At 47.2% G+C, this 12,756-nt stretch overlaps 1 protein-coding gene across 2 annotated transcripts in view; it reads left to right on the forward strand.

Annotated features, from left to right (window-relative positions):
• The first annotated feature begins 1,388 nt into the window (after nt 1-1,388).
• VLDLR (very low density lipoprotein receptor) overlaps nt 1,389-12,756 on the forward strand; it is a 32,187-nt gene continuing 20,819 nt past the window's right edge. For both annotated transcript variants that reach the window (XM_054583069.1, XM_054583070.1), the window contains exons 1-2: nt 1,389-1,441; nt 1,912-2,035. In XM_054583069.1, the coding sequence (XP_054439044.1) occupies nt 1,954-2,035 (82 nt within the window). In that variant the 5' untranslated portion in view covers nt 1,389-1,441; nt 1,912-1,953. The remainder of the gene's footprint in view (nt 1,442-1,911; nt 2,036-12,756) is intronic.

A 12,756-nucleotide genomic window follows, 5' to 3' on the forward strand; every position in this document is an offset into this window, starting at 1 on the left:
CGGCATTCAAAACAAGGTGCTGTGCAAGACTGCACCAATACACACACTTATGCCCTTTCATGCTTATCAGTCACAATTTGGCTAGCCTCTGGTCCTACCAAAGCGTATCCTCCTGGAATTTTCCTCTCCTCTTTGTCTCCTGGATACAGTAAGTTCCTAATAAACATCCCACTCAATAACTAGCCTTGACACACACCCAAGAGAACGAGGACAAGGAGAATACAGCTAGGAGTGCCCACCACGTCCCATATCACCAAGAGAAGAGCGCCAGGGCATGGTCCTATTGAAGTGGGCAGAGGTTGAGCATTTGCAATAAAAACAACTTTTAAAACCATATAAACCCTTTATTTAAGAAGGTGAAATAGCTCAGTATGCCTGCCTTGTCCTATTAGATGTCTAACAGACCACAGCAGGGGCATATGTGTAAGAAAACTGAAGTACACCAAAAGCAAATTATGGGCTGTACTTCTAGGCACAAAACAAGAATCAATCCTTTATAGAAGTCATGCCTTTGCTCTCTTTTTTGCCCCTTGGGCCATGTAATTAAATATTACAAACTATAGCAAGAAGAATAAACCTCTGGGTTTCCCCTCCCCCAAACAAGAAAAGGTTAAGCATTTAATTACAGGCCCTCAAACTATCATTTTGTGCAATTAGCAATTAACTCTAATCGTTGATGAGAGAATGCAAAGCTGCACTAGCAATTTCCCTCCTCCTCATCCCAGACTGAGTTATTTTAGTCCTGTTCCCTTCCAGAAGACAAGCCACAACGCGCGCTCTCACATACACTCTCACACACTTAAAGACACATTTAATTTTTAGCAAAAATGGCATCTCAGCGTGCAATTGAGACAGGCATTACAAACCCCACAGCAGTGCAGCCCAAATGTGGGACCCCCTTCTCTTCACCACCATCTCGTGGAAGAGGAGGCCAGAGGAAGATGCTACCTACCAGCCTCATAGTACCAGCCTCTCTTTGGGGAGCAGGAGAGGGTAGTAGAGAGATGCTTGTGGCCCCTGGAAGCTGCAAGTCCCCTCCCGGGGCTGCAAGCCCTGTTAGTGGGAAGGCGGTGGCAATAATAGCAATAGTTGCATCAGCGCTAACTGCTGCTGCTGCCGCGGCTGCATTTACTGTTGGCGGCGGCTGCCGGGAGGGTACAGTAAGGACTGTAGGGAGCGCACAGCTCCTGCGGCGGCAGGTTCCCTGGATCAGGAAATTAGGGCAGGCACCGAGGATTGGAGGCAAGGGCTGCGCGTGAGCCAACCAGAGGCCGCCCCGGGCCCCCGTGAGCGCCCGGCAGACGCTCGGAGCAGCCGGCCCCAGGAGCAGTCCGGGTGGCGGCAGCAGCGCCACGGCCACTCACGCCCTCACGCTCACGCTGGCGCGCACACACTCACACACCCCCGTCGCAGGCACCTGGCTGTCCCGAGCTTATGAGGAGTGCGTCCATGAGAGAGGGGGCTGAAACCGCCGCTCCCCTCGCCCAGCCGCCCGCTGACCACTCCCCCTCCTGACCCCTCCTCGCTCCTCACTCGCTCTTCCAGCCGCTGCCCGTGTCGGTGCTTCCTGCTGGCCCCTATCTCTTCTGTCTTCTTCTCGGTTCTCGACTCCCCACCCCCGCTCTCTCTCTGCCCTCCTCTCCCGTACCCTCCCCTCCTTTGCCCTCCCCTCTTCTGCAGCGCCTGCATTATTTTCTGTCCACAGGCTCGGCTTGCACGGCTGCTGCAGCCCGGGGAGGTGGGTGGGCGGGTGGGTGGGTGGGTGAGTGGGCTGGCAGGTGGGGTGGGGATTGTGCAAGTTGTAAGAGAGGGGGTGTCCTCTACTTCCCCGCTCCCTTTCCCCCCTTCTCCTTCCCCTCCTCCTCCCCCCTCCTCTCCCCCTGCCCCCACCTCCTTCCTCCTTTCGGAAAGGCTGGTAACTTGTTGTGCGGCGGCACCATCCAGCCGGGCACCATGGGCACGTCCGCGCGCTGGGCGCTCTGGCTGCTGCTCGCCCTGTGTTCGCTGCCGGGGGAGAGCGACGCCACCGGAGCAGGTGAGTGAGGACGCGCCCCTCCGCGGGCTGCCCAGACCTAGCCGGGGCGCCTGGGGTCCCCAAGGCGCGGGTCTCCTTTTGCCCACCCCCTCCTAGGAGGCGCCTCTCTGCTCTCCTCGCCCTCTTTCCCTCCCCACCCTGGTGGCGCCTCTGAGCTGTCAGCGTCGCGTCCACAGGGAGCCGGGCTTGGGGGACGGTGGGGTTTGGGGTGTCCTAAAGCCTTGCCTGAAGTAGTCTTCATTCCCTTACACTCCCTCCCCCAGAGCCACGCGTTGCCTCGTTTTTCACCTCGCGTGACAGAGGCTGGGGAATGTGGGCTTCTAAGCCATTGAACAATGGTTCTGTCTCCCCTGCCAGGCGGAGTGTTAGAAAAGAGGCAGAGGGCCGGGCGGAGACGTGCGCGGCAGCCCGGGGCGTGCTCCTCGGACTTCAGGGAGGGTGGTAGCAGGCCGTGGGTGAGGCTAGGCGTTTTCAGGGACGCGGGCGTGGGATGCCGGATGCAGGGTGCTGGGTGCTGTGAACCACCCCCCCCCCACCGTGGCCCCGGTGAGCGGGGGCGGGGGCGGGGGTGGGGGGGTGCTCGTTTGGTGGGCGGCAGCTGGTAGTCTCCGCGGAGCTGCGAGAAGTGCGCAGCCTGTGCCTCCCTTGGCGCTGCTGGGCTATCTCTCTGGAGTTCGGGTTAGAGGACGAGAGAGGCTTGAAATAGGACTCCTCTCTAGGTGTCTCTCCTGTCTCCCCTTCGCACCTCTCCCGCAGTATTTGTAAACCTTGTGGGTCTTCCCTATAGCTGAACGGGGGAGGGGAGTGGAACAAAGACTTAATCAGGTTAGTTTGCTGATCCTTGTTCCGGTGAGATTTCCTCGAGAGGAATTGAGTCCTAATCTAGTGACTGTAATTAGCCTTCATTTTAAACAATAGATCAAAGGGAGTCGAGAGCTGGTGTGTGGTGTGTGGTGTGTGGTAGTGGCTTGTTGGGAGGGCGGTGGTGGCTCCTGTCGAGTTGCCAGGGTCTGCCGCACTGTGCCCGGGAGCCCCTGTCCTCAGCCACTCTCCCACTTGGGGCCGCACAACTTTCCTGGGCAACAGACAGGAAGCCCCTCTACACGGATTCGATCAGGACCCTGGCAGGTTCCTGAAGTGATCTTGACAGGACACAAGGAGGGGCTTGCTCACCAGCTCCAGGGGAGTTAGAACAGAAACCTGCCCCTGTCCTAAGTACCCATTTCAGAGTCCCTAGCTCCTAGTTGCCTGGTGGTTTAGGAGGCCCGCCTGCCTGCAGTCACGTGTCCCCTGAAGTGAGAGCGAACTTTAAAGTCTGTGGTCAAGCAGCCTCTCTGGCAATACTTAGTGGTTTTAAGTCTCCGTGAATGCCCCCTGCCCTTTGGCTCTGTTTGTGAAGCTGGGACGGACTTGCCTACCCTCTGCTATTGGCTGGTCGCTGGGTCACGTTTAGGCTGGTCACATGGCTTCGCAGCAGCCTAAGAAGTGTTATCTTCAAGGGAATGTAAAAGACCCGACAGGCTGAGACCGACTGTTCTCTCAAACGCTTTCTCCTGCCAGGATTCCTCCTAACCAGCGAGAGTGTCCTGAAGAGGGCCTCTGATGTGTAACAAGCCCTAGAGCTTGGAAAAGCCCTGCTTCCAAGTTTCCAGACTCCAACACTAGCCATTAATGAATGGGCAGTACTAACTTATTAAACGATTTTTTCAGAATAGTGCCATGACTTGCATTATACTTTTCACACCATTTCGAAAGACTAATCTATACTAGAACTTACTGATAACTGTCCAGGAAGGTAGGAGAAAATATTCACTGTTACTGCATGTTCTCCTTGCTGCATGTAATTCTTTTTAATTTAACACATAGCTTTACATTGGAGGTTAACTCCATCCTATAGATTTTCAGGAAATGTACCTAAACTGTTGAAAATAGTTGAAGTCATATGTGCACCCAGAATTAGGTAGGTGAGGATCCTTTGCTCCCCTAAGTCACTTATGAAATATGTGACATGTCATGAACAATGGAAACAGAAGCCCATGCAAGACTTAAATTCTTCAAAGGAAAGGAGGCAATCCTGAACGGGAGGGAATTGGGGTCTGCTCTGACAGGCATTGGCCCCAAGGCAACCCAGACTGGCCCGCGTCTGAAGTTCAAAGGCCCAGGGCATGTAGGCTGACTTTGGCGCCCTGTTCTTCGACACTCATGGTCCTCTTCTAAAATACTCTAGAACGGGGAGGTGTGCTCTAAGACCCTGGCAAGGAACTTAAAGCAGGCTAACAAGGGAAGTTCAAATTCAGTAGTGTAGTATACCCGATTGCAAAAATCCTTGAGTTCCAGGACCTTTTCCTCCAGCCCAGGTAGTCAAGATTAGGATCTGGGGTACCATATATTTGTTAAGGCCAGAGCCTAGAAGAACAAAGGTTTTGTGAGAGCTGTTCCGATACGGCTAAGAACTAGCAGAACAGTACACAGGACTTTTCTTATTGCAGGGGTGGGTTGGTCAAATGGCAGGACTAACAGACCTGCAGGGCTGGGAGGCTGGAGGGCAAGGGGGAAAATCAACCTGGCTCATCTTGTAGCACCAAGGGAAGGTGTGGCAATGCTTGTAATTCTCATCGAGGCCAAAGAATAAGCATGCAAGCAGTGCTCTTTTAAGGAGGGACACCAGGCAAGCCCTCATTGGCAGTGACACCTTCTTGAAGCCTGGAGCAGCTTTGTTCCCTAAATCACCCTGTGGGCCACTTCATGGAACATTTAACTATGCACCTGTCCTGTGTCATTTTGATTCTTTGTTTTTATTGCTTGACTCCCCTGATACCTAAATCACATACAATGGCCAAGTTCTGTAGAGCTGCCAAATGTTAAGACTTTAGTACAATAACAATGCATATTTTAATTATGGCAACATCCATGCTCAAAAGAAGTGAAGGCCTGTTTGAAGTGTTTCTGCTTTTTATAAAATTGGATAACCATAAACTCAGTTTCATTGGAGTAGTTTTTATAATTCTCAAAAAGATGAAAAGCAGTCACAAGCCCCCTCTGTTTCAGGAGGAGTCTCAAATTGATAAGACGTAACAAGAACTCCTAGAGTAGAACATGGCCATAAGATCAAGGGAACAGATAGCTCCCAGCCATATGGCTTCAGGTTTTGATCCAAAGACCAGAAGACTCAGAGCACAACATAGAGATAACTCATTAAATATCTAGACCATTTTCTATTTCTCACAGAATGTGACTAAAGCTGTCCTTTTCAATAGACAGAATAGTGATCAAGTGTAGGCAGTCTCCTATATGAGCTTTGAGTCATAATTAAATTTCCTTTGGATGCTAACCTTCCTTTGAAAAGCCACCTTCACATACTAGCCTATAAGAAATTACATGCCTCAGAGGGCGATGATAAGGTCTGTGATGATGCTTATGATAAACGCACCTGCCTTAAGAGAGCTTCAGGGTTAGGCTAATACAGCTGTTCTCCAGATGGTTAGCTGATAGCCTCAGAATTGCTTAGGATGTTCCCTTCTACTTTAAGTTAATCTCCTGAGAGTACCTAAGCCATGGCATGGGAACTACATTCAAGGCGAAGACTCCACGAATACCTTCTGCAGAGGTGATGTACCTGTTGAGCAGAAGTAAGTGGTCCAGGAACAATTTCTTTGTCCAGCTGAAGTGTTTTTATCTAGGAAATCAGAGGATAGCTTTCAGAGGACTTTAAGGCAGACCTGGCTCTAGCAGAATCTGGCTTTCTAAGTAAAAATCATCTCTATTTCACTCTGTGCATTTTTCAGTTTGAGTCAGTGTCTCTTTCCTAAGCTCTTCTGTTGGCTTGCAATAAAAATTCTAGACATCACTAATACCACCTATTAGATCCACTAGATGCACTGCAGTAGCTAAATAAGATGGCGGGTGGTACCTTAAAGTCAGCGTACTTTTCCCTTCACATGAAATTTCCTAGGAAAGCTTGGGCCTGAGGGCTATTTTGGACTCTAAATTAAGCAAGAGGATGCCTGCTGGGTGTTGAGAGAGTAAGTACAGGTTCTACTAAAAAGTGAGTTCATGTCTGCTTAGGAATCCTTTGCCACTTCTTATCTCTGAGATGCTACATGGGTGGATGGAGTAGAGGGTGGAGAGGGTATTCATGGCCTTATATTTAAGGGATAATTTTGGAGCCAGAAACTATAAGATGGCGCCACTGGCTAGACTGGTAAATCTTGTGACCAACTCGGGTCATGTAGTTGGCCCTGCTGGCCAGTAGCCTTTATATATGTAGAGGTGATGTTGGCAGTGGGGGATGGGGTGGGGCTCGCAAGCCGCCAAGCATGGGAGGTGATAACACTTAGGCAAAAGAAAACATGTACAAATTATGTCATGTGTTCCGACTTACTATGTTTCTTAAATACAACATTTGAAACTAATGTTATGTGCTATCATGTAATACTGCCCCCAAATACTATGACTAAATAGAGTTTCTATTTTATAAACTATCTCTGATATTCAGTTGTCCTTAAAAGCCTTCCCAAGATCTGAGTTATTAACTGATCTGTAGGATCACTAAGTAGGTGGTTGACTGGTGCCGACCTCCTTTGTACAGCCACTTGAACCCACTCTACCTCTATCTACTGAGCACCTACCATATGGTAAAAAGTGAAAGATTTATATGATCTGAAGGGAAACCAGAGTATGAGCACCTACCATATGGCATATGGCACAGGAATGGGGACACTGTGACCAGGTGGCTGGTCCCTTCCTTCCTGGCATTTACTCTAGTGAGGAAGTCAACCCAGGAAATCAGTGATCCAAAGGCAGCCTGGAAGAGAAGCACTGGATGGGAATGAACAGATCCAGTGCTTAAGGCTTAACCCTAAAAGAGGCTGACAGCAGCTGAGGATTGCTGGAGTTCCCATGTGACACCTGGTTACCGCTCGCAAAGTCCACCCCCGCCTCGAATCACCAAGAACTTAGACTCTGATGTGACAAAGCCAGAATCTCTTCCATCTCTGCAGATGATCTTACGAAGGTGATTTGATTCAAATTGCTGCAGACATTACCAAAGAACACTCTGAGGTAAAATCCGGGTTCCCTGCATCAAATTTCTAACTTTACCAGTCAGCCACTGCTAACTCGCCCTGTATGTCAAACCTCTCTCCTCACATGGGAATGGGATGGAGACACACCCATACTGACACACTAATTCTGACAGATAAATGTGGAAAAGCACACATTTAAATGCTAAAGTGTCACAAAGATAAGGGGAAAATACCCTCATTGGCATAGGGAGCAGTAGCCTTTGTAACCTAGATTCTATCAAAGTACCCTAGTTAGTGACAACTGGTCACACTCGGTTTCAAGTTCAGAAAAGACAGAAAGAATGCTTGGGAAGAGTCTATAGACCAGCCATATTAATGAACTAACAAATAAACTAATGCATCCATTAATGCTCACTGCTGCCAAAAGAATCTGTAGATGGCAAACAGCAGGTCCAAAATTAAAAAGATAAATTCCAGGCCCCACGTTGGGGAAAATCCATTTGTAGAGATGGGAGCAGGTACACAAGAGCATGTCAGTACATGACAGGTATATGACAGGCACAGGAGACGATGGAAAAGCAGCCAGACCACACCTAACTTGTTAAGAAAGAAATCGAGGGCCTCCTTTAAGGGGTGATTTCTGAGCCCATTCCCGGTAGATAAGGAACAGGTGTAACAAGAGCAAATCAAGACGAAGCAACAGTGGGGGCTCAGGCCTGGGGAAGTGACTGGGGCCTCTTGGTGTAGCTTGAGCAGATGGCAGGTGGTAACTAATAGGGAAAAGTTGGGAGGAATAGGTAGTGAATTGGACTCAATTCTAGAGCCAGTGGGAAGCCTGGAAGTGATACCATCCTTCGGGCCATTCTGGGTTGCATGAATCACCACCTTGATTTGGATACAGAATGTGGCGGCCTTTGGGTGACAGACAGGAGACAAATTTAGATCAAGTGAAAGATAAGGGCTTGGACAGGCCAGGGCTTGATGGCAAAATGTCAGGGGAGGAGAATCTGGGCTCATGTTTGGACTGCTGATTTAGAGTAAGTGATGGGGCCAACCAGTGATGGGACACCTGAGAGGGGAAGACAGATTTTAGAAGAACCTCTTTACAGTGCATGCTGGTTAAGGCATCAAGATACATTTGTCCTGCCTAACGGGCACAAAGGCTTTATTGTCACCCTAATGTACACCGATACCCATCCAGTGATGGGCAGGAGGGCTTATGGGGTCAAGCGCTATATCTCCCAACCCTAAACGTGAAATAGTCACTTTCACAGTAGGTAGAATCTTAGCCTCCTAACCTTCCTGCAGTGGTTTCAATGTGTAGTCAGGGGCCAGCAGTGACAGCATCATCTGGGAATTTATTACAAATGCAATCGGGGACCCCACCCTAGACCCACTACATCAGAATCTCTTGGGGGTGGGGCCCAGCATTGTGTTGTATAAGCCCTCCAGGGGATTCTGCTGCAAGTGAGAGCTCGAGGACCACCCGCAGAAAATCAAATAACTTCCAAAGGACATCAGGCTCTGACTTGACCAAATGCCCTAGATAAGAACGCCAAGCACTTAGTCCTTCTAGGAAAAGACCCACTGAAAATACTCTAGCAGCATTTTTAAAAATTAAAATAGGGACAGGAGAAAGGGCTCTATCTCAGTAACAATGTTGTGTTAGGATTGTGTCATTATGACAAATAAAAAACTACCTAATCCTGGATTAATTTAAATTGACTCTACTGCCCAAATTATAAATCAACAGAATATTCTAGAAGGGCGTAGTCCTGAGTCAGGTGCTCTAGTTTGTATGCATGCTTAGCAACACAGTATTTGGAGCCCAACTGCTCAGGTTCAAATTCTAGTTCTTCCCAGAGGCATCTTAGGCAAGAACTTTACTCCCTTCTTTGAACAGGTTTCCTGATATATAAAAGGGGAATAGTAGTAGTGACCATGTAGGATTGAGAAGTAAGTGAATTAAGAGACTGAAATCTTGCAGTGTTTGGCTAACAAATAAAAGAAATTAAGTTATTGGTTTGTGATTCCTAAGGTCATCTCAATTTGATGTAAATGGAAAAACTATTTGGCAATTGAATTGTAAGATTCACTTCTTTCAGTATACAATAGTTTTTACTTGACTCTCACCTGTGCTTCAGAGACTGACTCTGTTCAGTCAGGCCCTATAGCTTAGTTCCTCTCACTAACCTTCCCTGTTGGAAAACTTTGCTGACTAGGATATCTGCTTGTCTAAAAGTAAGTGTTCACCTATGAATAGAAAGATTGGCATTAAAGTGCCAAGCAGAAGTGAGTCCTACTAAAAATAAATGCCCTTGGCAGCCCCAGAAGTGCCAAAACAAATGGACTGAAGAAATTGCAGTAGCTGATAATACCCACATGCTCAAGCTGTGAGGAGGGGTGTGAGAGATTTGAATACTTGGCCCTGCTAGTCCCAGCGGCGTGGCAGCGTGAGCCCCTCTGAGTAGCCTGAAGTTCACATCTGTGCCTGATACTCAGACACATCTCTGTATTCCAGGCATCCTTATTGGCCACTCCTGAAAAGGTGCCACTCGGTGCCCTCCAGGGAGATTCGTAGTCCACTGTGGAGGCTTGGTATTTATTGTAAGGTCTATGCAGTTTTCACTAAAGCTTACATATTGTTCTTCCATGTAACCCTTGCAGGGACAATTAGACAACGGCAGGCTGACTTCTATTTGCATTAAAAACCCTGAGTTTCTTGGAGCCAGCGATCTGCCAACATGTCTGGGTAGCAACGTTAACTATTTAGGTAAGCAAGGCTCCTGGGATATGGGCGCCTTGAAGTAAGTTTGCGTAGTCTGATTCCGTCTGTGTAAGTGACAGTATAAGCGAGTAATCCTCCACATTTCTCGGCCTTCATTCATTACATATTTAAACAGCCGCATGTGTGACTGGGTACAAGTGGATATACCACCCCCTGACCCCAAGGGGTAGGGTATTCATTCTAAGTGCCAGAGCTAAAAGGAAATCTAGATCCAGCCCAACAGTTCGGTTTCTTGAAGCAATAGAACCCTTTTCAAATTCTGACATATAACTTCAGGTCAAAAGTAAGCCTTCCTGCTTCAAACAGAGGTGGATGCCCAGGTGCCCACTATCACGCCTTTCCTTCCACTTCAGCTGCCCCTTTGGTTCTCAGGCATCCCTGGGAAACCCTATGAGACCCACTAAAAATCATATTTACTTCAACTTTTCACCTTTCAGGGTAGGATAGACTCTAGACTACACAAGGTGGGGCAAAAGGAGGGTTGCAGTTGTTTGTATGGAAAATAATATAATAATAAATAATAAGACAAGTATAAACTGTGTTTCACATACTCACAACTGTAAACCTACTTTTGCCCCACCCTGTAGAGTGTACTTCTCAGGTTACTTTTTGTGGCATCATTGGCTTTAGCTGAACCTAAGAATGAAAAGGACCTCAGGTACAGATGATGTCAAGCTCAACACTGAACTTGAGATTTAACTGCCATGGGTGGAAATAGACTACAGGTCCACAAGCCTGTAATCCCTAAAGCTTTGGAAACCAAAAGCTTCTTAACTCGTGTGGTGCTTTCAGTTCTCCTGTTCCCAGTTGAACACGCGAGGCCTAAGGGTAAAGTGTTTTTGAAACTTGGACAGAAAATGCACAGTTGCAGTCCGGTGGCTGAGGCCAGTGTGGGATTTCGTGTCTGAGCTCTGCCGCTCTGCATGATGCTGGGAGTCAACAGAACCAGGGAACGCCTTCTGCCCAGTAACAACCTCTGGAAACAAAGTACTTAGGAAACAAGGCGACATGGCCATAAGCCTAAGGTCTTTACTTGCCTCACTCTCTAAAGGGCCCTTTATAAAGCTCTCCAGCCTTACCCACCTCCATCCCATTTTGCTCCTTTTTTAAACCAGCAGGGCGACATTTAGGAGCATACTGTACGTCTAACACTATGTCCCTCCTTCTTAATGGAGAGTTGTGTGTGTCATGGTAAAACACAGCTTTATGACAGTCAGGCAGAAGCCTGAGGTGAAGGGGAAACATCGCGGATAAGAAAAGGTAGAACTTAAGAACTAAGAACTTTTCATCTTAGGCTATTGGAATAAACACTAAGAAAATGTTTATTTCTGTCCTGAGCCCACCCACTCAAGATCGACACTTGAAGCACCATTGCTGGAATTTTAATATCATTCGATACTGTTGATAGCTTGTATGTTACAGCTACATTCAGAGACCCTCCTTAAGGGGATAGTGGACTAAACATCACCCTTAGGATATTATGTGTCTGTATTTAATCCCAGGACAGTTTGAGTGTCTATAAAACATGTAGCTTCCTGTTACTCATTTTTAAGGAGATTTCCCAGGTACCTAACCCTGAAGTGGAATACCATCATTTGACATCTGTCCAAGTCTGGTTATATGGTTACCATTTTGACAGTGTAGATATCAACATCAGTGTTTTTGTCTCACTTTGACTGAACCTTTGGTAAATAAAACCCTTAAAAAATTCAGAGCCTTTCAGTGTGCATAGTAACCTAACGATAACCTGACTGTTCTTTACAAGTATTGGGATATATTTATATCTATGTACTCTGACTATGAATTATTCTTTTTCTATTTTTCAAATAAAGTAGAAAAAGTACTCAGAGTAGATTCTTATCACTTCCACAGCCCACAGATGTAGTGGTGATAATGAACCACAGCCAGTGGCCCCTAGAACAGGGCCCCAGCATTGAGCATATAGAGAATTTGTAGAGACCAGACCGATGATGGGGGGAAGTTGGGAGGCAGTCAAGTCCTTCGTATTTGGTTAGCAGTATAAAAACTAGCAGGTGATGCTTCCTGACAGCAACCTCTACCCTCCGCTGTTTTTCTTTCCAAATCCCTAGTATCTTATACCCAATAAAGTATTTGTGGAATGAATGAATAGTATGAAATGTATGTAGGAAATACTGTCAATTCATACTGCTTTGTGCTTGGGTCGTAGCTTAATTAGACTCTTGGGAGCAGAGTGATATACATATGGGTTTCATGCAGTTTTTAAACGAATGCATTGGGTACCTAAGAAGATAACCACACCCATATGGTAAACTTGACTTGGACCAAATTTTAGTCTCTCTGTGAATTTGCCACAAAGCATAGAATCCTCCCAGACAGACAAGAGTAGCTGAGAGTAGAGGGACCAACTAGAGTATTGTGTACATAACACAAGAGTTCTAGTCTGTGCTTGTCACTGTAGCATCTGTCCTTCTGCCAGCATATCACAGCTGCAGATGCTGAAAGGTGGCAGGAAATCAGAAGGCTCTCTGCTTGGAAGGTCTCCCTCCCTGAGTAATCTGCATGAACTATATGGCTCCTTTGGGTTTTTCAAATATTTGCAGTATATTTGCATGAAGCAAGCAAATCTTTGCCTTTTATTGCAAAGAGATCATATTCTCCAGAAGGGAAGACCAACTAATGATAGGAAACACCTGGATGTTAACTGTCCTGAGACAGGCAAAAAAACCAAAAACAAAACAAAAAAACCAAACCCTAAGTGCCCTACTTACAAGAATTAGTTCATATGATTATGTGAGTTAAATATCCACACATTGAGCATAAGAAAACTGAGGTTCAGAGAAATAGAATCCAAGTCGGTGGCTTTACCTTACTTTGCTCTCCTCCCACCACTAAATTAAAAATGATCTCCATTTGCCTCTCAACTGTAA

The sequence above is a fragment of the Pteronotus mesoamericanus genome, unplaced genomic scaffold (genome assembly GCF_021234165.1).
Source record: "Pteronotus mesoamericanus isolate MK-2021 breed Mesoamerican mustached bat unplaced genomic scaffold, CSHL_Meso_final contig_73, whole genome shotgun sequence".
Lineage (NCBI taxonomy): Eukaryota > Metazoa > Chordata > Mammalia > Chiroptera > Mormoopidae > Pteronotus > Pteronotus mesoamericanus.